At 41.4% G+C, this 23,698-nt stretch overlaps 1 protein-coding gene across 1 annotated transcript in view; it reads left to right on the forward strand.

Annotated features, from left to right (window-relative positions):
* Positions 1-23,698, forward strand: part of LOC136863572 (discoidin domain-containing receptor 2) — a 954,446-nt gene that overhangs the window by 715,452 nt on the left and 215,296 nt on the right. Inside the window, exon 7 of the mRNA XM_068226000.1 lies at positions 10,023-10,203. Within this exon, the coding sequence (XP_068082101.1) occupies positions 10,023-10,203 (181 nt within the window). The remainder of the gene's footprint in view (positions 1-10,022; positions 10,204-23,698) is intronic.

The raw sequence follows: 23,698 nt of genomic DNA on the forward strand, positions 1-23,698 counted from the left end.
ATATGATTATATGAATTTCATTGACTTTACCAGCAATTGAGCTACGGTTGAATCACCGGTTAATATTGCACCGTAGATTATATTACGTGTGAATGAAAGTACAGTATAATATGCAGATACTATCAGTTTATATTTCCTTATCGTACTAAATTCATCATCATCATCATCTGTTTACCCTCCAGGGTCGGCTTTTCCCTCGGACACAGCGAGGGATCCCACCTCTACCGCCTCAAGGGCAGTGTCCTGGAGCTTCAGACTCTTGGTCGGGGATACAACTGGGGAGAATGACCAGTACCTCGCCCAGGCGGCCTCACCTGCTATGCTTAACAGGGGCCTTGTGGAGAGATGGGAAGATTGGAAGGGATAGGCAAAGAAGAGGGAAGGAAGCGGCCGTGGCCTTATGTTGGGTACCATCCCGGCATTCGCCTGGAGGAGAAGTGGGAAACCACGGAAAATCACTTCCAGGATGGCTGAGGTGGGAATCGAACCCACCTCTAATCAGTTGACCTCCCGAGGCTGAGTGGACCCCGTTCCAGCCCTCATACCACTTTTCAAATTTCGTGGCAGAGCCGGGAATCGAACCCTGGCCTCCGGGGGTGGCAGCTAATCACGCTAACCACTACACCACAGACGCGGACATCGTACTAAATTGCGAAGTAAAATTATTGCTCGAGATCATTTATTGCATGCATCTTGTGTATGAACGTTCCAGGTGAACTTGGAACTTGAACGTTGGCCCAAAGAGCTGACAGAACTTTAATCATTGCTAAATAAATGAACTTAACTAAAAATAAACTACTTCCGTTTTGTTACAATTTAAATATAACTTATTCACATACAACCACACTTTTTTTTGACGGTGGGACAGGAAAAGACTAGGAATGGGATATAAATGTAGAATATTTATCAATATCTCACGAATACTGAGAACTTCATAGCGGTCTAAGTGTGTAGAAACGTACTATAATGGGAATCAAAGCTGTCAATTACATCAGGTAAACGGTTTCTGTTGCTCTAATAGTAGACTAACCTATTATTGAAACCCAGCGTAGCAACATACATTCAATTGTGCACCTCAAAAGGAACTTCAAACAGTATTCCATTATATCCCACATAATTGCTGCAAATAAAATCGGTTGGTATTTCGCTGGATTCATTCAGTTTATTGCTTGTCACGCCCTGGAAGAGTGAAGGTAATTTCAGACGGTCTGGAAAGATCCCTGGAGTAAACATCACATTGACGAGGTAAGTTATGTATAAGAATATTAGAAGTGCCCCTTCAAAATCTACTTACAGGCCATGAAGACCCTTGGTGAAGATGAAGGGAAAGGCTTCCGCTATCTGTAACCTTGGCACATTGTGGGACAGAGTGGTTAGCTGTATACCCGGTCACTTTTCCCCCACGAATGAACCTAGCTTGTTGATTTACGTCGCACCGACACAGATAGGTCTTACGGCGACGATGGGACAGGGAAGGACTAGGAGTGGAAAGGAAGCGGCCGTGGCCTTAATTAAGGTACAGCCCCAGCATTTGCCTGGTGTGAAAATGGGAAACCACAGATAACTATTTTCAGGGCTGCCGACAGTGGGGTTCGAACCTACTATCTCCCGAATACTGGATACTGGCCGCACTTGAGCCACTGCAGCTATCGAGCTCGGTACGAATGAACCTGGTACTTGGTGTAGGCTGACAACATCCTTCCGGGTGAACGTGACAGCACCATCTCGGTTCAGCAGTTCCTGTTTTGAAATGAAATTACATATTTCTGTTAACTATCCTGAAGATCTCTGCGGGCTTCAGGCTATATGCAGTTATTTTAGATATGACCAATTAGATTCATCTTAGAGCTTCAGTCCGTAAATAAAATTTAAATACCATATCAGTTACCAGAATCAGCCATACTTTTACATTAATCACAAAGCATTCACCGAGCGAATGGCTGAATTCTGGAGATAGTTGGTTCGAACCCCACTGTCGACAAAACTGAAGATGGTTTTCCATGGCTTCCCCTTTTCACACCTTAATCAAGGCCACGGTCGCTTCCTTCCCACTCCTAGCCGTATCCTTTACCATCGTCGCCATAAGACCTATCTGTGTCAGCGCGACGTTAAGCAAAATTGTAAAATAAAAAACTATTCATTCGACGTATTTGGTGCTAGGGGTACGGCCCCGCGATGTAGGGGGAGCGTCCCTCCACCTTATACGGGGGTACCGGGTTCGATTCCCGGCAAGGTCAGGGATTTGTACCTGGATTTGAGACCTGGCTCGTGATCCACTCAGCTTACGGGTTCACAATTAAGGAGCCATCAGACAGTGAGATAGCGGTCCCGTTCTAGAAAGACAAGATATAATAATAATGCTATTTGCTTTACGTGCCACTAACTACTTTTACGGTCTTCGGAGACGCCGAGGTGCCGGAATTTAGTCCCTCAGGAGTTCTTTTACGTGCCAGTAAATCTACCGACACGAGGCTGTCGTATTTGAGCACCTTCAAGTACCACCGGACTGAGCCAGGATCGAACCTGCCAAGTTGGGGTTAGAAGGCCAGCGCCTTAACCGTCTGAGCCACTCAGCCCGGCAAGAAAGAAAGACAAGAAAACGACCGATATGATTCGTCGTGCCAACCACACGACACTTCATAATTTGCAGTTCTTCGGGCTGAGCATCAGTAGCGGGGTAGGCCATGCCACTTTGGGGCTACTGCACCATGGGGTTTGTCTTTTTATGGGCACAGAAACTTGTATTTTATTTCTGTCGGTTTCTCATTTATAACATGTACTTTTTAGAAATTCTAATGGAGTCGTCATTATCCCTCTTTTAATGGATTAAGTTTCTTCTCAGCATAACCTTTTACAGTAGATATTGTTTTGTTTACCTTTTGACGTTCCTTTCTTTGCTCTAATATCCTCACTTATCATTAGGCTCCTAATAGCTGCAGGTTGAAGTAAATTAACTGTCGCTACATTTACCCTCATTTCCACATGAAATATTTATTACCATCGTTCTTCTAGGACAGCACTCTCTCAGAAAGAAACTTTGTATAAACGTTACCTTCAAGAAGCTTCAGTAATTACAAGTTAACAGTTGTATCATTCGCTTAGCGACAATTTGTATCTTCATTTGAAAATAATGTCTTCTTCCAACAACCTAAATCTTTTAACTGACTCGCCATTGCAAATTACAATATTGTTTTTTTACCAATTAGAAGACTTAAATGAGGGTTACTATGGCTACATTGTAGAGGGATTTTTGTTTTCCTGATGGCGGTTTAATGTCTCTCTAAGTCAGGTTTCCGGCGACGATGGGATAGGAAAAGGCTAAGCCTGGAAAAGACGTTGCCGTGGACTTAAATATATTAAAGCCCCAACATTTTCCTGGCGTGAGAACTGGAAACTACGGAAAATAAATTTCGGGACTGACGATGGTGAGGATCAAATCCATCATCTCCCAGCTACACGATCCATACTGTGCAACCAACTTGCTCGTCGATGGTAAATCAGCCACAGTATGCCGTAGTCTACCATTAATATTAATGTCCACCATGTCAAAATTAATTTTAATTCTGCTATTCAGTTGGCCCGTCTCCTTGGCTCATGGTCAGCGTCACGGCCTTCAGTTCAGAATGCTACGGGTTCGATTCCTTGCCTGGCCGGAGATTTTTACAATTTGCTTTAAGTCGCATGGACACAGATGGGTTTTACGGCGACGATGGAATGGGAATGGGAAGGATTAATAACAATAATAATAATAATAATAATAATAATAATAATAATAATAATAATAATAATAATAATAATGTTTTTGACTTTACGTCCCACTAACTACTTTTACGATTTTTGGAGACGCCGAGGTGCCGAAATTTAGTCTCGTGGGAGTTCTTTTACGTGCCAGTAAATCTGCCGACATGAGGCTGACGTATTTGAGCACCTTCAAATACCTCCGGACTGAACCTGCATCGATCCTGCGAAGTTGGAGTCTGAAAGCCAGCGCCTCAACAGTATGAGCCACTCAGCCCATCTGGGAAGGAAGTGACCGTGGTCTTAGTTAAGGTACAGCCCCAGCATTTGCCTGGCGTTAAAATGGGAAACCACTGAAAGATCTCTTCAGGGCTGCCGACTGTGGCGTCCGAACCCACTACCTCCCGAATGCAAGTTGATAGCTGCATGACTCAATCCGCACAACCACTCTGTTGGTGCTGGGGATTTTAACTGTGTATGTTTGATTCCTCCGGTTCAGGGACTGGGTATTTGTGCTCGTCTTAATACACATATCATCAACACGCAACACGCCACACAATCAACCACCACAGAAACACTCGATAATTATTACATTCTTCCACATTGAGGAAGGACATCCGGCCGTAAAACTTGGCTAAATCCACACCACAAAGTTCCTACCTCAACAAATAGGGAAGAAAGGCCAGGAAGAATAAGACGATTCTGTCAAGTGATGGTTCAACCAGAACGCTCTTAGTATTTTTTCTTTGTAAATTAAATTATTATATCGGAACACTGCCAAGTGTCTGGTAAACCATTAGCCATTCCCAGATATTTACAAAAGTATAAATATCACAGTTGGAATTGCATATAAAGAAATAAAGTAAACTCGTGTCCTCATCCCGAGGTGGTGCAGCTCTTTTCATGCACACCCCCATTGGAGGTGAGTTGCATGTACCATTTCAACCACATACCAGCCCTCCTGCCATTTTTTAATTTCTGGCAGTACCGGGAATCGAGCCCAGGCCCCCGAGGACGGCAGCTAATCACACTAACCTTTACGCTACGGAGGCGGACATATAAAGAAATAATTGCCAACTTACCAGCAGTGGCGAAGCGTGCTGTATGCACTGTTACCACTGGTAACGGTTTGAAGATATAAAAATCGAATATTCCTTAATATTAATAATTTTGTTTCTCCACCTGGACGTGTCGCGAGAACTCTATTGCATCAGATTGCCACCTTCAAAGCTGAGCGAGAGGCTGTTACCCCTCCATGCAGTGGTTACGCTTTGAACCTCTTCTAACAGCTAGACGAGTATTACTGCGCCTGCGCCAAGCAAATCTCCTCTCCCCTCGACACTGAGATGTATCCTGCAACGTTCTCCGGTCGTGTTACCACTGTGGAAAGTGGAAACAAAAGCTTATAATGTAGGAGCTGAGCTGTTCTGTCCGTTCTTTCCGCCGCGCTGAACAGTGCATTGTTATATTATTGTGTTATTGTATTTGATTATAATACGACGTGACTTCTCTTGTTAAAATGTGAATTTATGTTAGGTAAGGATAACCTACAGGACTGCACAACGTATTAATTATTATGACTGCTGTCGCTTCCACCTCGGAAATAAATGAGTGGGTGGGCCCAGAATGGTCATGTATAATAGAAAGCTCAATGACAACGCCATTTTCGTTAAGAACTTTTGAAGAAAAGAAACATAATTGAAGAAGGTGGACCCACGCCCTCTCTTTAAAAATTTAGTCAAGGAATCTAAAAGAACAGTACGCTATTTTCATGATTCGTGGTACATAAATCTGGACTGATTATGTGGTTGTGCGAAAATGGATAAACTGTACTGTTGGCCATGTATTCTATTTTCCTCAGAAAATAATGGTTGGAATAAGGACGGTGTGGACAATTTAGATATTTTCAGAGTTTTAAAGAGACGCCATGAGGTGTCTCAAGCACACATCGACGCTGTTGCCGAAATGATTCAGTTCGGAAGGTCCGAATGGAGTTCTGTTTGAGTTCAGCTTACAGAAAGAAAATTGACGAGCATAATGAGCTAATAAAATATAACAGATATATTGTCAACACATTTATAGATACTGTGTGTTTTCTTTCAAAGCAAGGATTACCTTTCAGGGGTCATCGAGAAAATGAAGAATCTGATAACAGAGGTAATTACAGGGAGTTACTGGCGTTAATAGCTAAGAAAGATGACGTATTTCGGCATCACTTAGAAACGTCTACAGTTTTCTCAGGACTTTTATCTGATATATAAAATAATATTGTTGGAGCCATAGATGCTTTTGTGACCAGCGAAATTAAGGACGAGGTTAAGAAAGCAAACTTTATTTCCGTTATTTTGAATGAAAGTACGGACGTTTCTAACAGAACACAACTCTCGACGGTGTTTAAATATGTTGAAGTTAGTCAGGGATAAATATGACCAGACTATATTTATTCACTGCTTTGATCATAGACTCAACTTGATATTACAGTAATCTGTTAACCACATCAAGGAATGCAAAGTACTTTTTCATCCCTTGTCCGGGTTACCAGGGTTTTTTTCATCATCCCCTAAAAGGGCCGTTGATCTTGACAACGTAATACAGAGACGATTACCAAAGTAGCATCTACCCGATGGATATATGCTTGTAGGCTGGTTGAAGTTGTGTCCTCTGTCTATACAGATCTCCGTGAATTCTTCAGAGAAATGAAAGATAACCCAAACGAATGGGACGGTGGAACGAGAATTCAAGCTAAGTGTTACTATGCTACCCTGCAAGACTTTGATTTCTATTTCCTATTAATTTTATTTGCTGAAGTGCTCCCTCAATCTGTTTTTCTGTATCAGATCCTTCAGAAGCAAATATGTGATATTGCCTTCTGCTCCAATGAGGTCCAGCAATTTAAAGTGTTTGTTACAGACAACCAGAAATAATTTTGATAGTATGTGGTCAAAGTTTCAAGCCGATGAAGGGAGGCAATATTACCCTCAAAAGTATCAGAAAATTGATTTTACATGAACCAAGAAAACATCGTACCACCGATTGTATTTGGAAATAGTTGACATCATGTCCGTGCAACTATCAGGTAAATTTTCTGATATTAACAAGCTGGAGTTCCTTCAGTTAATTGATATTGACCAGTTTAACAATTTCGCGAAGAAGTTCCCGAACAGTGCCTGTCAATCGTTAATGAAGACTTATGGACGAAATTTTGACTGCATGTAACTTAGAAGTAAACTCTACGTCCTCTACACGAAGCCGGATCTTGTGAAAAATAATGCATATGACCTCTATCAATATTTGAACACCAGTCGTCTTATAAAAGTATTATCCAGAAGCAGCGAAATTTATTGACTTTATTCTCACAATCCCAGCAACAAGCACTTCCTCTGAAAGAAGCTCCTCGTTCTCATAAAAGGATACTCACCTTCCAAAGAAATTCACAAGTACAGGACAGGCTCTCTGCACTGTCTTTGATTGCGATTGAGAAGGAATTTCTGAGTGACTTAATGAAGAGGCCTAATTTCTACGGTGCTGTGTTAGACATTTTAAATGCCACAACATACCACCGTATTGACCTGAAGTACAAATAGGAAACACTAAGCTAAGCCTTAAAGCTCTGTTATAAATTCATTTTAAACTTTATGTTTATGGGTGCCGTACGTTTTGCATGATGTGAACTATTTTCAATTAGTGAATGATCGTGACTGATAGTTTCTATGATGTTGATTTTCACTAGTGTTCAATATATTATGTGCCATTTCATCATTTTCAAGTGATGTTATCTTATACAAAATTAATATCAATTATCAAGTCTTTCACTTTTATGAAATGACATCTGTACTGCTCATAAAAATGCTGGGGTGCGAGCGACAGTATACTCTCAAAACGTCACCCGTCGCCACTGCTTACCAGTAAAGAATAACATTCCAACCATCTGAAATAACAACAGTTCTTCTGAAAAACTGTAAATTGGGACATAAGCTGTTTTTCAATTACTAGCCTTTCAGATGTAGTTAATCGTTAGCTTATTTTGGCATCCCTCGTACCCAGAATACGCAAATGGATCAGTTTAACTCAACGAGCTAGAAAATACCAGCTCATTGGTTTAAATCTCCATCTCCCCTCACCCCCTACCCTCTCGTACATTATGCTCCCCTCGTTAAGGAACTAGCTTGATAACTTGCTAACTGTGGCACCATCTCGTGAGCGTCTCCTGAACTTAGCAGTACCTGACCTGATGTGCAGATGCCACTAGTGAACGAGGTTACGTTTAGTGCCACGACACGGTGAATCGTTCTACTAGTGGCGGGATGAAGTTGTCGCCAGGTAAACCAATGAATTTTGTAGATACGAAGTCCTATTATAATGCTTCTCTGCAGAGCGCGAAACCGTTAACAAGCTGTTAAAGTAATGCGAGGAAAGTAGATGTCATTTTAAGGTTAGTAATGATTATTTTAGATTCTGAAAATCACAATATTTCCATTTGAATGATAACGATCAAACATTTACATACAAATAAATTTACTCTAACGAAAGGAAAAGTAGGGAAATAGAACTCCGTTTAGTTAGTTTTACTTACTGAGTAGGCCTGCCTGACGCGTACCTGTTATTTGGAGCCGATATACCAGCAACAGCACGCTACAAATACTGACCAGTACTTCCTTCTGTAGCAGACTGATCCCGGCATAGATCTGGTGGCATCTGAAGCTGTTTACATACAACTCTGTGTGTAAGACATTCAATACTGCACGCTAAATACATGCCTTTACTGGCGAGACCCTGTGTTTACAGAGGACAATGTCTTCTGGTATGGACTAGAACAAATTTGTTGCGTTCATCGACCAGCTTGTCTCACCCTTGGATTTGTCAGCATGAAAGTGATTTGGCTATTAGCGATGCTAGTAATGATATTCCTTCTGAAGCCAGTCTCTGTTATAAATGGTGAGAAAGTGACGTTTATTGGGTAGCATGGTGCGTGCATTTCTGTAGGCTTGGCAGACTGATAAGTAATAGTAACTTCTGGAGTAATGATGAAAACAACGGAAAACTACCTCACTCCTCATTTCCCTTGCACGGCTCTTCAGTAACGCCTAGGCCATCTACGGCAGCTGATAATGGGGTTGTTGAGTATATAACGACGCCTGTTGAAGAAAATTCCGACACCCTGGCATCTCTTAAAATCCATGGCACTTGGAGGGCGATAAACAAATAATAACAATAACAGCAAGAACGCCCATATCGAAATTCTTACGAATGAGTCACACTGGGTCACTATTGACCATTGCTAGTTGAAACTGACTCATGAAAATGTTGGGTGGATGAAGTACCGGATATCCTACAGAGTGTGGAATGCACGGGAATGGAACATCAACATCCAGATGATTCACAACCCAACTAAGTGATACTTTTCTTAGAGTCTACAGTGATTGCAGTATAATACCTTAGCATTTATTCAATGATCTTCCTTCACATAATTATAATTATCAGGGAGTTTGATAACATTGACTGTTTGGTGTTTAGTAGAAGTTCTACTCTTATAGCTCTTCTGGTTTATATGCACTAGCTAATATTACGCATGAGTAGCTTAGTGGAGTATACTTGTAAGAATGGGTTTAATGAATTTTATATCTTCGATGGCAATGTGGTGGTTTTTGCTTAGTTTTCAAACATAGCTGCGCCACCTGCATTAAATATGATAATTAAAATTGGACTATTTAATAGTTTAGTTACTTGATCGTGAATAACTATGTTTACGAAAAAATTGTGTAGGCCCAAACGTTGATAGCTACACACACAGAGAGAGAGAGAGAGAGAGAGAGAGAGAAACCGTGCACACAAAAATTGTAAGTCTTGCATAATTTCGTGAACGGAGTGGCCGTTGATCTACATCAGACGCATTCGTTAGTACCATCGATGAAGTGGTATAGGAGAATAGACGAGTAGTTCTGAATCAGTTTGAGGTGTTCTTTCTATCGTCAAGGAAAGGAGACACTCAATTTACGCCAATGACAAATGAACAATATTGGTGATTATGACAAAAAATATAGGAGTGACGTCAAAATAAAACTGTGCTATTTGCCTTGACTCTCTTTAACTGTTCACTCAAAAAACATTAGAGAAAATGTTTCACTTAACTTCGAACAATCTAAATCGCACTTATTTGCACATTATATTCTGTACACTCAACTAAATAGCTTTGATTTCAGTATTTACACTTACATAAAAGTGTAAGCTTGTTTCAAAGAAATTAAGAAATTGGCATTAATATCCATGTCTGTTTTAAATTCCAGGATCTACTGATGAATCTGGCTCCCGTCAACAGCAATGGAATGGTTCATGTAAGCAGCCATCCAACACCAGCAAGTCAGGATCCCCCAAGTGATCCTCCATCTCTTACGTTTGAGCAATACCGCTCACCTCTTGTGAATTCCTATTATGGACCTAACTACGCCACTCTGCGCACCAATACAGGTGAACAGCTAACCTTACACGATACAGAATCCGGTAATTATCTGAAATAACATAGTGACTAATTTAGTGTAGAACTGGAAAAATTTCGAAACTAAATCTATGCAGCAGATTTGCCAATGTCATGAAGAAGAATGGATAAACTTCCAAAATTGTCAACAGATTATGGGAAATATTTTTCTTCATTATTGTATTAACGAAATCAGCTCGTACCTTATTCAAACTTGGACGTTGATGCGTCAGTGCCCCTATCCAGATCACGGGGCTGCTGCTCAGGCACGTTCACACGGAGTTTACTTGCGGATGGGTAACAAGTGCTTTTCCATTCCTCTTCCAGACCGTACAAGGGCTATCCATTCTAGTTATAATCACACCCATTGTTAGTAGCTACGGTAGCTGTGAAGGCCCTTCAGGAACTCTGAAAAGTGGTGGCAAAATGGGCTCTGGTTAAGACGCAGCAGGTCGTTATGCTACTTAGGTTAAAAAAAAGTAAATAAATGCAATGTAAATATTAATCTTACACCAGTTGTACAGTATCATTTGAAGTAATTCCACATACTGTATATTAGTTGACTATATGTGTAAGTAGTACAGGAGATATTATAAGTAGAATTTTGTAAACAATATAAATTTATTAAGGATGAGCTGTGTGTTTAATAGAAAAAAATTGTAAGTAAGGGTAGCACCTTGCGTTACAGAACTTTCACCGAGCTCGCTCAGAACGTTTTAAGTAAGCCTCGGACCTGTGGAAGTAATGGAGTCCCACTCCCTTTTGACAGGCGAGGGACTTCTTGGAAACAACTTGGCGAACGAAATGGAATTCGATGGGGAGCTATAAGTATTAATGGAGATTGCGGAAGAAAAGAAAGTAGAACTGGCTGAGTCAGCAAAGATGCGCATCTGGATGTGCTAGGAGTAAATGATATTCGGGTAAGGGAAGATAACGAGAAAGAGATAGGAAAAAATGAAATGAAATGGTGTATAGCTTTTAGTGCCGGGGGTGTCCGAGTAGAGTTCGGCTTGCCAAATGCAGGTCTTTTGATTTGACTACCATAGGCGACCTGCGCGTCGTGATGAGGATGGAATGATGGTGAAGACGACACATACACCCATCCCCCGTGCCATCGAAATTGACCAATTATGGTTAAAATTCCCGACCCTGCCGGGAATCGAACCCCGGACCCCTGTGACCAAACGCCAGTACGCTAAACATTTAGCCATGGCGCCGGTCAAGAGATAAGACGTTATAAAGTATACATGACGGGTGTTAAAAAGGAAAGGGCAGAGTGTTAGGCACGTAGGCACGTAAATGAGTGAATGATGTGGGTAGATTTGGCAGTTACAGGAATTAGGGCAAGAATTGTCTCAGCGTACTCACCCTGTGAGGGTGCGGATGAGGATAAAGTTGACAAGTTTCATGAAGCATTGAGTGACATGGTAGTCACGGTAAACAACATGGTTATGATAGTGCTAATGAGCGATTTCAATGCGAGAGTTGGAAATCGAACTGAAGGATATGAAAGGGTGGTTGATAAATGCGGGGAAGATATGGAACCTAATAAGAATGGAAAACATTTGCATGACCTATGTGCTAGTATGGGATTAGCAGTTACGAATACATTCTTCAAACATAAGGCTATTCACTCCTACCCAAGGGAGGGCACCAGATCCATAATAGACTATATCATAACCGACATTGAATTGAGGAAATATCTTAGGAATGTGCACGTATTCCGGGAATTTTCTGATGATTAGACCAATACCCGATCAGTAGTTAACAAAGTATCTCTAGGCCTAAGATAGAGAAAGTGAAGTCTGCCTGCAGACGAATAAGTTTAGAAAATTTCCAGGACGAGGAAATTAATTAGGCAGAAGTACATGGACATGACTAGTAAAATGTTCGAAACAGTGGACACTAAGAATGTTCAGGATATAAAAAGAGAATGGGTGGCATGCAGGGATGCTGTAGTGGGAAAAACAACTGTGTGTAAAGATGGGGAAAAACGAACTTCTTGGTGGAAGGATATAGTGAGAGCAGTTTGTAAACGTAAAACTAAGGCGTATGAGAAATGGCTCCAAACAATGACTAATGCCTACAGGGTACTGTACGTAGAGGAAAGAAACAGAGCGAGAGAAATAGTTTTGAATTCAAAAAGAAGTCATGGGAAGGTTTTGGTAATAACTTGGAAAGGCTAGGTCATGTAGCAGGGAAACCTTTCTATACATTCAAAATGAATATTAGGAAGGGAAGAAAAAAAGGAAGTGAATAGTTTTTTTCGGTAAATCAGGTGAATTCAAAATATATCCCAGGGACACACTGGGGAGGTGGAAGGAATACTTTGAAAACCTTCTCAATATAAAAGGAAAACTGCGCGGCTATGTCCTGACTTACCGAGCTCATGGTGAGGAGGAGAATGATGTTGGTAAAAATGAAATGCCGTATGGCTTTTAGTGCCGGGATATCCCAGGACGGGTTCGGCTCGCTAGGTGCAGGTCTTTCTATTTGACTCCAGTAGGCGACCTGCGCGTAGTGATGAGGATGAAGACAACACATACACCCAGCCCCCGTGCCATTGGAATTAACCAATTAAGGTTAAAATCCCCGAGCCGGCCGGGAACCGAACCCGGGACCCTCTGAACCGAAGGCCAGTACGCTGACCCTTCAGCCAACGAGTCGGACAATGATGTTGGTGAAATTACGCTCAGAAAGTGGAAAGGATGGTAAATAAACTCCATTGTCATAAAGCAGCAGGAATAGATGAAATTAGACCTGAAATGGTAAAGTATAGTGGGAAGGAAGGGATGAAATGGCTTCATAGAGTAATGCGATTAGCATGGAGTGTTAGTAAGGCACCTTCAGATTTGACAAAATCAGTAATTGCACCTATTTATAAGCAAGAAGACAGGAAGGATTGCGAAATCTTCGAGGTATCTAATTGATCAGTATATCAGACGAGGAGTTCATTGGCATCTTGGAAGGTAGGGTGCGATCAGGGGTTGAGAGTAAGTTGGCTGAAATCAGTGTTGTTTCAGACAACAGAGGAGCTGTCAGGATCAGATTTTCAGTTTTGGGCTGGGTAATTGAAAAATGCTACGAGAGGAAAAGACAGTTACGTTTTGTAGATCTAGAGACGGCATAGGACAAACGTACAGAGGGAAAAATGTTCGCCGTACTGGGGGATTAAGGGTGGATTATTAAAATCAATCAAAGACATTTATGTTGACGATTGGGCTGCAGTGAGAATTGATAGTAGAATGAGTTCTTGGTTCAAGATACGTACGGGGGTTAGAAAAGGCTGTAATCTTTCACCACATGGGAGATAGTGGGTTCGAACCCCACTGTCGGTAGCCCTGAAAATGGTTTTCCGAGGTTTCCCATTTTCAATCCAGGCAAATGCTGGGGCTGTACCTTAATTAAGGCCACGGCCGCTTCCTTCCCACTCCTAGCCCTTTCCTGTCCCATCGTCGCCATAAGACCTATCTGTGTCGGTGCGACGTAAAGCAACTAGCAAAAAAAAATCTTTCACAATTGATTTCATAGTTTACATGGATCATCTGCTGAAAGGTATTAAGTGGCAGAGAGGGATTCAGTTAAGTGAAAATATAGTAAGCAGTCTGGCCTATGCTGACGAATTGGTCTTCATGGCAGATTGTGCCGAAAGCCTCTAGTCTAATATCTTGAAACTAGAAAATGTGTGCTATGACTATGGCATGAAAATTAGCCTTTCTAAGACTAGACTGGTGTCAGTAGGTAAGAAATACAAGGGAACTGAATGCCAGATTGGGGATACAAAGCTGGAACAGGTAGATAATGCCAATTATTTAGGATGTGTGTCCTCTCATGATGATAGTATATTCAATGAGATTGAAACAAGGTGCAGTAAAGGTAATAAAAGAATTAAATGGCGTATGGCTTTTAGTGCCGGGAGTGTCCGAGGACAAGTTCGGCTCGCCAGATGCAGGTCTTTTGATTTAACTCCCGTAGGCGACCTGCGCATCGTGATGAGGATGAAATGATGATGAAGACGACACATACACCCAGCCCTCGTGCCAGCGGAATTAACCAACTATGGTTAAAATTCCCGACCCTGCCGGGAATCGAACGCGGGACCCCTGTGGCCAAAGGCCAGCACACTAACCATGGAGCCGGACAGTAAAGCTAATGCAGTGAGCTTACAGTTGTGATCAACAGTATTCTGTAAGAAGGAAGTCAGCTGCCGGACGCAACTATCGTTGCATCGGTCTGTGTTCGGACCAACTTCGCTTTACGGGATTGAAAGCTGAGTGGACTCAGGATATCTGATTCATAAGCTAGAAGTACCGAGCATGAAAGCAGCGAGAATGATTGCTAGTACAACGGGTGGGGACAGTGGCAGGAGAGTATTCAGAATTAGGAAACAATGACTAAGTTAGGAATGAACTCGATGGATGTTGCTGTACTCATCAACCGATTTCGGTGGTGGGATCATATGAGGCGAATGGAGTAGGATAGGTTACCTAGAAGATTAATGGACTCTGTTATGTAGGGTCAGAGGAGTAAAGCGAAACCAAGACGTCGATGATTAGACTCAGTTTCTAACGATTTAAAACTAAGAGATATAGAACTAAACGAGGCCACAGATATAGTTACAACTAGGGGATTGTGGCAGCAATTACTAAATTCACAAAGGCTCACAGACCGGGCGAGTTGGCCGTGCGGTTAGGGTCGCGCAGCTGTGAGCTTGCATCCGGGAGATAGTGGGTTCTAACCCCACTATTGGCAGCTCTGAAGATGGTTTTCAGTGGTTTCCCATTTTCACACCAGGCAAATGCTAGGGCTGTACCTTAATTAAGGCCACGGCCACTTCCTTCCCACTCCTAGCCCCTTCCTGTCCGATCGTCGCCATAAGACCTATCTGTGTCGGTGCGACTTAAAGCAAATAGCAAAAAGGCTTACAGACTGACCGCTGAAAGGCATAACAGTCTGTAGTGAAGATGCATCTATGTATGCATTTATGTATGTATGCATGTATTGAACCCATTACCTTTGACCACCAGGGGTTCAGTAAGTATGTAAGACTGCAAGCTTGCATTCAGAAAGCTGCAGAAAGAACGTGTGTCACCAGAGTTGGTGTAATTGGCACTAGAGACGGGCGAATTCACTGCGTACACTGCTTAAGTGCCTATATGATATCTTTGACCTGGATCATCCCACACTAGCCTATACCCCAAAATATTCCGTCCACCATGAAGAGGGACATATTCTCCTTCACCGTACACTTCCAATTATCTATGAATCCCTGACGAGGAGTAAGAAGAGTGTAGCAGGTTCTGAAATGACAACTAAATAAATCCTGCTGTTGCACAAACATAAGAACGCAACACGTTTCCATTGTTTGTGTCTGATAGGATTCTTGTAAGTGGAAAAATTATTATGCTAAAACCTCGTAACGTACTGAAATACAAACCAGTACTGGCTGATGCGACACAGATCCTTTTCTGCTATAAACAGAATAAAGGGGCGCAGTTGTTTTGTGAAGAGAACATGAAGGTACTGCATTGGCAGCTAGTAATTCAGATCAGTTTACTCAGGAATTCGCGTTCCTTTAACGCGGTCCTAAGGTGACGCAATGATGCTGTTGTCTCGTAAGAGGCTCCATACATGTTCGATAGTATTTAGCTCAGGAGAACAGAACAAGCGAATCCTTTCGCCATACTCAATTTCCTACAGCTTACAAAGGAACATCTACAATGGTGAAGTCGCCGATCGCGATGAAACTTAGCAAACACATTGAGGTACATGTAAAAACAATGCCAGCATCAATTTTAGGCGCCAACATTCATTAGCGCATTAACTAAGGGGCCTAAAAGTTGCGACATTTCAAGTTCCGCGAACAGCGATGAATTCCTCCTGACCAATGCTTAGCTGGAACACTGCTTTGTGCCACACCTCTGCTCCTCCTCCCCTCCGCCCCGCCTGGTTCAGCATCACTCGTTTCCCTCTCCCCGCGCTGCCGTCTGCTTAGCTGTCGAACAGAACCTGTGCTACACTGCGTACGCTATCAGCCTTCCTCATAGCTCCCCCTTGGAATTTCCAAATTGTATAGGCAGTTTACATTTTATGAAATATTTATGAAAACGTTTGCAATGAGTCCTTAAGGGCAATGTCACTGAGCGTGTCAAAAATTATTTTTCATCTTCAAGCAAAGCACGGAAGTCACGGTGAAGAAGGTCCGCTGAACTTTCGGGAGCTGCAGCTTTATGACGCGATTGAGGGTGAGTGTTAAGCAGTCAACTATTGTCAAATAGGTTTTGACGCTCACGGGGAGATGTCACACTGCGGACATAGGCCGTAATAACGTAGATTGAAGCGTGGTCTTTTGCGCTGCATGTGAAATTGTAGGTTTATGATATGTTGATACCGATAACTCTGTCCGACTCGCTGGCTGAACGATCAGCGTACTGGCCTTCGGTTCAGAGGGTCCCGGGTTCGATTCCCGGCCGGGTCGGGGATTGTAACCTTAATTGGTTGATTCCTACGGCGCGGGGGCTGGGTGTATGTGTTGTCTTCATCATCATATCATCCTCATCACGACGCGCAGGTCGCCTACGGGTGTCAACTAGAAAGACCTGCACTTGGCGAGCCGAACCCGTCCTGGGATATCCCGGCACTAAAAGCCATACGACATTTCATTTCATTACCGATAACACTCTCGTTTTTAAACGAATAGTTGTGTTCTCCGTTGTTCCTGTCAATACATATACACATAACAACATGTATTTTATACTGCTAATAATAAGAGTTGGCGTCTGACGTTTCTTAGAGGGAGGTCCGTTTACTGCCTGCCGAGGCGGGATAAAGGGAGTGGCAGTGTGGTTGCCATGGAAACGAGGGTGGGGCGACTGCGGTTGCCTTGGAGATAACACTTCAGGGCAGCTCGTCTTGCTGTGAGTTGCCAAATCTGTCACTGTCACTGATAAGAACCTGATTGTTTGTATAAGAGTGATCGCAAATGGGACGACACCGCCTGGCCAGGTAGTCTACAACAGATCACAGCGGCCAGAATGAAGGAGGGAACAAGTGAGCCGGAAGCGAGGGGTAAGAGTATGTAAAAAGGAATGCTGGAATGTGGTAACATCGTGAAAAGGCACGTGCAGTGCTCCTCCCTCCAACCTTACCTGTCAGACAGCAACTCTTATTATTAGCAGTATTTATTTCTCCTCGCAAGCGCGAGGAGAAGGGAGGGGAACGTGCCGGGGAGAACCACTTGGAGGGTAAAAGGCGGTGCAGAGGGTGTGTCTCCAGACGGGAAGTGTGTGTGCCGGCTTAGCATTGGCCAGCAGGTATTCATCGCTGATCGCGCGGAACTTGAAATGTCGCAACTTTTAGGCCCCTTAGTTAAAGCGCTAATGAACGTTGGCGCCTAAAATTGATGCTGGCATTGTTTTTACATGTACCTCAATGTGTTTGCTAAGTTTCATCGCGATCGGCGACTTCACCATTGTGGATGTTCCCTTGTCAGTGGTACGATGAAGGCTGGCTTTACCATCCGTAACCACGAATTTGGAGCTACTGGCACCTTGGTACCAACGTACAAGACGAAATATTATTTAATTACGTGAGATCTCGCCGGTTACAGTACATCCTCTATGAATCGGTACTGTACGTCAGTCCAGCATCTTGCTTAGGCAGGGACGAACAGTCTAACCACTATCAATCCCTTTTGACGATGTTTATCGAGCAATGAAGCCTCTCGACAGATTAACTGATGTACTGGAACGCTACCAAGTCTAAATCTACTTCCATACTTAACCTTATTCCTCTTCTGCTAAGTCCTTAAATTCGCTGTGTCACAGAAGACAGTATCTACGATAGGTGCAGATTAAGAAGAAATAGAGTTAGGAATAGTTGCGGGAGTGAGGAGAGATTCAGGAAGCTTGCTGCGAAATTGAATTTACCGAAACCATCAGCTGAAGATAACATGGTGGCAAACATAATTGGCAGCCATATGAATTTCAGGGACCAATGGAAGGATATGTATTGATACCTTAAGGCAGAAACATTTTCTAGGAAGGGCATGCCAGAGACCATTAATGGAAGAGGGGAGTGTATATGTGAGGATTTACAGAAGGCAGCAGTATGTAAAGGTAGTTGGATATAAAGATAATGTCCAGTTAGAGGAGGCGACTAATACTATCGAAATACTGAAATTTATCTGTATTTATAAAAACATTTACAAAAAGATACATAAGTTGAAAGCTAGAAAGGCAGCTGGGATTGGTAATATTTCAGGGGATATAAAGGCTATGGGATGATATCAGAAATAGTTATTTGATTACTGTTTGCATGAATGAGCGATACCAAATAAATTGAGAGTTTCAATAGTGGCCTCATTGAAAGTTACAAGGGAAAGCATGGCAAACATAAAGCGGATAATTACAGCCCTGTCAGCTTGATATGCATTGTATGTAAGCCCTGGTAAAGCGTTCTTTCTGATTATGTTAGACACGTTTGCGAAACTACTAACTTGTTTGATACACGGCAGTTCGGGCCTAGGAAAGATTATTCCAGTGAAGCTCAACTTGTAGGATTCTAGTAAGATATAGCTGATATGTTAGATTCAGGTCAAATGGACTGTATCGCTATTGACCTGTCCAAGAATTTTGATAGGGTTGATGAAGGGGGTTGCTGATGAAAATTGCTATTGGACTAGACAAAAGAATGGTTGAATGGGTGGCTAAATTTCTAGAAAATAGAACTCAGAAATATCAGTAGGTGAAGTGTTATCTGATCCTGTAATGATTAAGAGAGGTTCCCGCAAGGCAGTATTATTAGATTTTATGTTTTCTTATATATATGCATGATGAGACTGGAATCACAGATAAGGCTTTTTGCTGATGACGTTACCTATATATATAAAATAACATGTCCTGACTGACTAACTGACTGACTGACTGACCGAGTGACTGACTGACTGATTCATCATCGCCGAGCCAAAACCACTCAACATAAAGAAATGAAATTTGAGGATACATGTATATTAAGAAGTAGGTGCTCACTAAGGGAGATTTTTTGGATATCCTGTCGGTAAGGGAGTGAAAATGGGGTGAATTATTTAAATTAGCATATCTATATCTCTAAACTTAAATGTTCACGGACGTAAAAAATGGTATTTGGAATATATTTTAAAAATAAAGAAACACTTATATTTTGTATTCGGAAAATCCCAATAAGAGGGGTGAAAAGAGGAGAAAAAGTAGTTGAATACCGGTACCTTTTATAAGGTTACTTATTTCTCAAAAACTGAAGATATTACAGACATGAAAACTGGTATTCGTAATCTGTTTTAAAAAGAAAGGAACACCTATTTCTTGTTTTCGGAAAATCCAATTAATGGGGGTTGAACAGGAGTGACAAGGAGGGTGAATTTTTAGAAAAAATATATCTACAGTATATCTCAGAAACGTAACATGTTACAGACGTAAAAATTAGTACTTGGGATCTCCTGTAAAATTAAAGAAAAATAAGTAATTTGGTTTCGAAAGATTCACTTAAGGGGAACTAAAAGGGGGTGAATTTTTAAAATGAGCATATCTACAGTATATCTCAAAAACTTAACATGTTACAGACGTAAAATTTTGTATTTGGAATTTCTTTTAAAATTAAATAAATATGTATTCCTTTGATTTCGGAAAATCCAATTAAAGGAGGTGAAAGAATGAAAACTTAATTGAATTATTTGTATGAGGATACTTATATCTCATAAAAACTAAAAATGTTGCAGACGTGAAAATTGGTATGAGGAATCACCTTTAAAAATAAGGAAACAAGCATTTTGGGTGGAAAATAAATTTGTTGGGGGGGGGGGAGTGTTGAAAAGGAGTTGAATTCCTTTTATCAGGACACATATATTTCACAAACTGAAGATGTTACAGTCGTAATAATTGATATTTGGAAGCTCCTTTAAAAATAAGGAAACACGTATTTTTTGTTTTCGGAAAATTCACTTAAAGGGGGAAGGTGAAAGGAAGTGAAAAAAAATTGAAAACTTTCTATGCGGATACTTATATCTGGAAAACTGAAGATTACAGACGTGAAAACTGGTATCTGTAATCTCCTTTAAAAGTAAAGAAACAAGCATTTGGGGGGTGGGGAATCAATGGGGGGTGAGGTGGAAAAGGAGGTGAGTTATTTTTATGAGGATACTTATGTCTCAAAAACTGAAGATGTTACAGAATGAAAATTTGTATTTGGAATCTTATTTCGAAGTACAGAAACACGTATTCTTGAACTTTGGAAAAAGGATGAGTGAATTGAAAATTTAATTGAATTCTTTCTATGAGGATATCTATAAAAGGTAAAAATGTTACAGGCGTGTAAATCGGTATCTGGAATCTCCTTTAAAAATAAAGAAATACGTATTTCTTTCGTTTTCGGAAAATCGACTTGGAGGGGTGTGAAAATAAGTAAAGAGGGAGTTGAATTCTGTTATTCTGTTCAAGAGGATACTTATCTCTCAAAAATTGATGATGTTAAAGACATGAAGGTTGGCGTTTTGAATCTCCTTTAAAAATAAAGAAACATACATTTTTGTTTACGGAAAGTCCACTTAATGGGGAACGGGTTGGAAAGAAGTGAAGAAGAAGTTGAGTTCTTTTTATGAGAATACTTATATCTTAAAAACTGAGGATGACCGGGCGAGGTGGCCGTGCTGTTAGAAGCGCGCAGCTGTGAGCTTGCATCCGGGAGACAGTGGGTCCGAATCCCACTGTCGGCAGCCCTAAAGATGGTTATCCGTGATTTCCCATTTTCACACCAGGCGAATGCTGTAGCAGTACCTTAATTAAGGCCACGGCCACTTCCTTCCCACTCTTCACCCTTTCCTATCCCATCGTCACCATAAGACCTATCGGTGTCAGCGCGGCGTAACGCCATTAGCAAAAAAAAATGAAGATATCACAGAGGTAAAAGTTGGTATTTTGAATCTCCTTTCAAACTAAAGAAACACGTATTATTTCTTTCCAAAAAATCCTCTTTTAAGGGGCTGAAAAGAATAGAAAAGGCGGGTTAATTTTTAAAATGAGTACCGGTATATCTACAGTACATGTCAAAAATGTAAGATTTGTCAGACATGAAACTTGGTATTTGAAAAGTCCTTTAAAAATGCAGAAACATGTATTTTCTTTTGTTTTTGGAAAAGGCACTTAACGGGGGGGGATAAGTGAAAAATATTTGAATAATTTTTTTTATGAGGATGCTTGTATCTCAAAAACTGAAGATGTCACAGACGTGAAAATTGGTATTCAGAATCTCCTTTAATAATAAAGGAACATGTATATTTTGTTTTCAGAAAATCTACTTAGGTGGGGGTGGGGGTGAGGTGGGGATGGATGAAGGATTGATGAAGGGGTTAATTATTTTTATGGGGATACTTTTATCTCAAAAACTGAAGATGTTACAGGCGTGGAAATATGTATTGGGAATCTACTTTAAAAATAAAGAAACATGTGTTGCTGGGTTTTCTTTTTCGACTTGAGAGAAGACTATTGCTTTTATTTTTTATTTTTTTGCTAGTTGCTTTACGTCACACGGACACAGATAGGTCTTATGGCGACGATGGGACAGGGAAGGGCTAGGAGTAGGAAGGAAGCGGCCGTGGCCTTAATTAAGGTATAGCCCCAGCATTTGCCTGGTGTGAAAATGGGAAACCACGGAAAACCATTTTCAGGGCTGCCGACAGTGGGGTTCGAACCTACTATCTCCCGAATACTGGATACTGGCCGCACTTAAGCGACTGCAGCTATCGAGCTCGGTATGACTATTTCTCACATATACAGTTCTATGTCGCATCGTCACCTTAGCCCCAAAAGGCAGTACCACAAACGATATTTACAAAGAGTTTCTGGGGTAAATGAAACGCAATTTGTCGGTGAGTTTCTATACTTTAGGGATTTTCATATAGTGTCTTAGTACAGTACAGAGGAACGATTACTTTTATAAAATGATGAAATCCATGCAAGCGAAGCCGCGGGTAACTGCCAGTCTATATATATATAACTAGCAAGATACCCGTGCTTCGCCACGGCTTTAAAATTAAAGTTATTATTCTAAGTTTTACATTTTGGAGTGTCCACTGTCAGCTGAGCCTGTAATACGTCCTCAGTGCGTACGTCAAACGGTTTTGGGAAAATGATTACTTATTTTATAATCTACCACTCACTTGAACCTCGTGCGGAAGAATTTGAATATTTTAAACCTTATCTTATTTAACATCTAGGAATCAAATATCTGAAGAAATCCGAAGTATTGACACTGAATTTAAGAAGAACAATACTAGAACCCTTTACAGGACCTTTAAAGAGCACAAATATGGATATCAATCTTCTAACATGGGATTTCGAAGGATGGAAAATTGGCTGTGAATAAGGATGAAAATTGTGAGATATTAACTACATATTTTGAGAAATTACTGAACTGTGAAAAATCTAAAAATAAATTGCCAAAAGTGGATCCAAACCAACGGAATGAAAACTCAATACACCATGACGAAAAAGAACTCCGTGAAATAATTACAGACTTAAAGAACAACAAAGCTGCAGGAGAAGACTCTGTCACTGCAGAGATGGTGAAAAGTGGTGGAAAAATCGCAATCAAGATTTTAAGGCAAGAAATTAAAAAGATCTGGGAAATATAGGTTATCCCTAATGACTGAAAAATTGCTGTCATTCATCCTCTACACAAAAAAGGTGACAGAGCAGATCCTAACAGCTACCGCGGCATTTCCATCACTGCAGAAGAGACTTATGAAACCAGTGGATTACCAACTAGGCGAGCGTCAAGCGGGGTTTAGGAAGGGAAGATCATGCGTTGATCAAATCTGGAGTCTGAAACGTGTACTAGAGAATCATCTCTCAAAGGATCTGGTAGTGGTATTTGTAGACTTCAAGAAGGTGTATGATTCAGTCGACATGGAAGTGCTATTCAGTATATTGGTGGAATTTTGAATCGACGCCAGAACAACGGCAATTATTAAGCAGAATTTAACTGGGACGCATTCGAAAGTTAAGTTCATGGTAGACCGAGGGTCGATAGCTGCAGTCGCTTAAGTGCGGCTAGTATCCAGTAATCGGGAGATAGTGGGTTCGAACTCCACTGTCGGCAGCCCTGAAGATGGTTTTCCGTGGTTTCCCATTTTCACACCAGGAAAATGCTGGGGTTGTACCTTAAATAAGGCCACGGCCGCTTCCTTCCCATTCCTAGGCCTTTCCCATCCCATCATCGCCATAAGACCTATCTGTGTCGGTGCGACGTAAAGCAAATAGCAAAAGAAGTTCACGGGAGAGATCTCCAAGCAGCTCAAAATTAAAACAGGAGTCAGACAGGGTGACGGACTGTCACCAATTCTTTTCAACAGTGTGTTGGGGAAGATTATCCGGGAGTGGAAAAAAGAACTGGACAGAAAAGGACTACTTAACCAAGTATACATTGGAGGATCAAAACGTGGTGTCATGATTTATT

The sequence above is a fragment of the Anabrus simplex genome, chromosome 2 (genome assembly GCF_040414725.1).
Source record: "Anabrus simplex isolate iqAnaSimp1 chromosome 2, ASM4041472v1, whole genome shotgun sequence".
Lineage (NCBI taxonomy): Eukaryota > Metazoa > Arthropoda > Insecta > Orthoptera > Tettigoniidae > Anabrus > Anabrus simplex.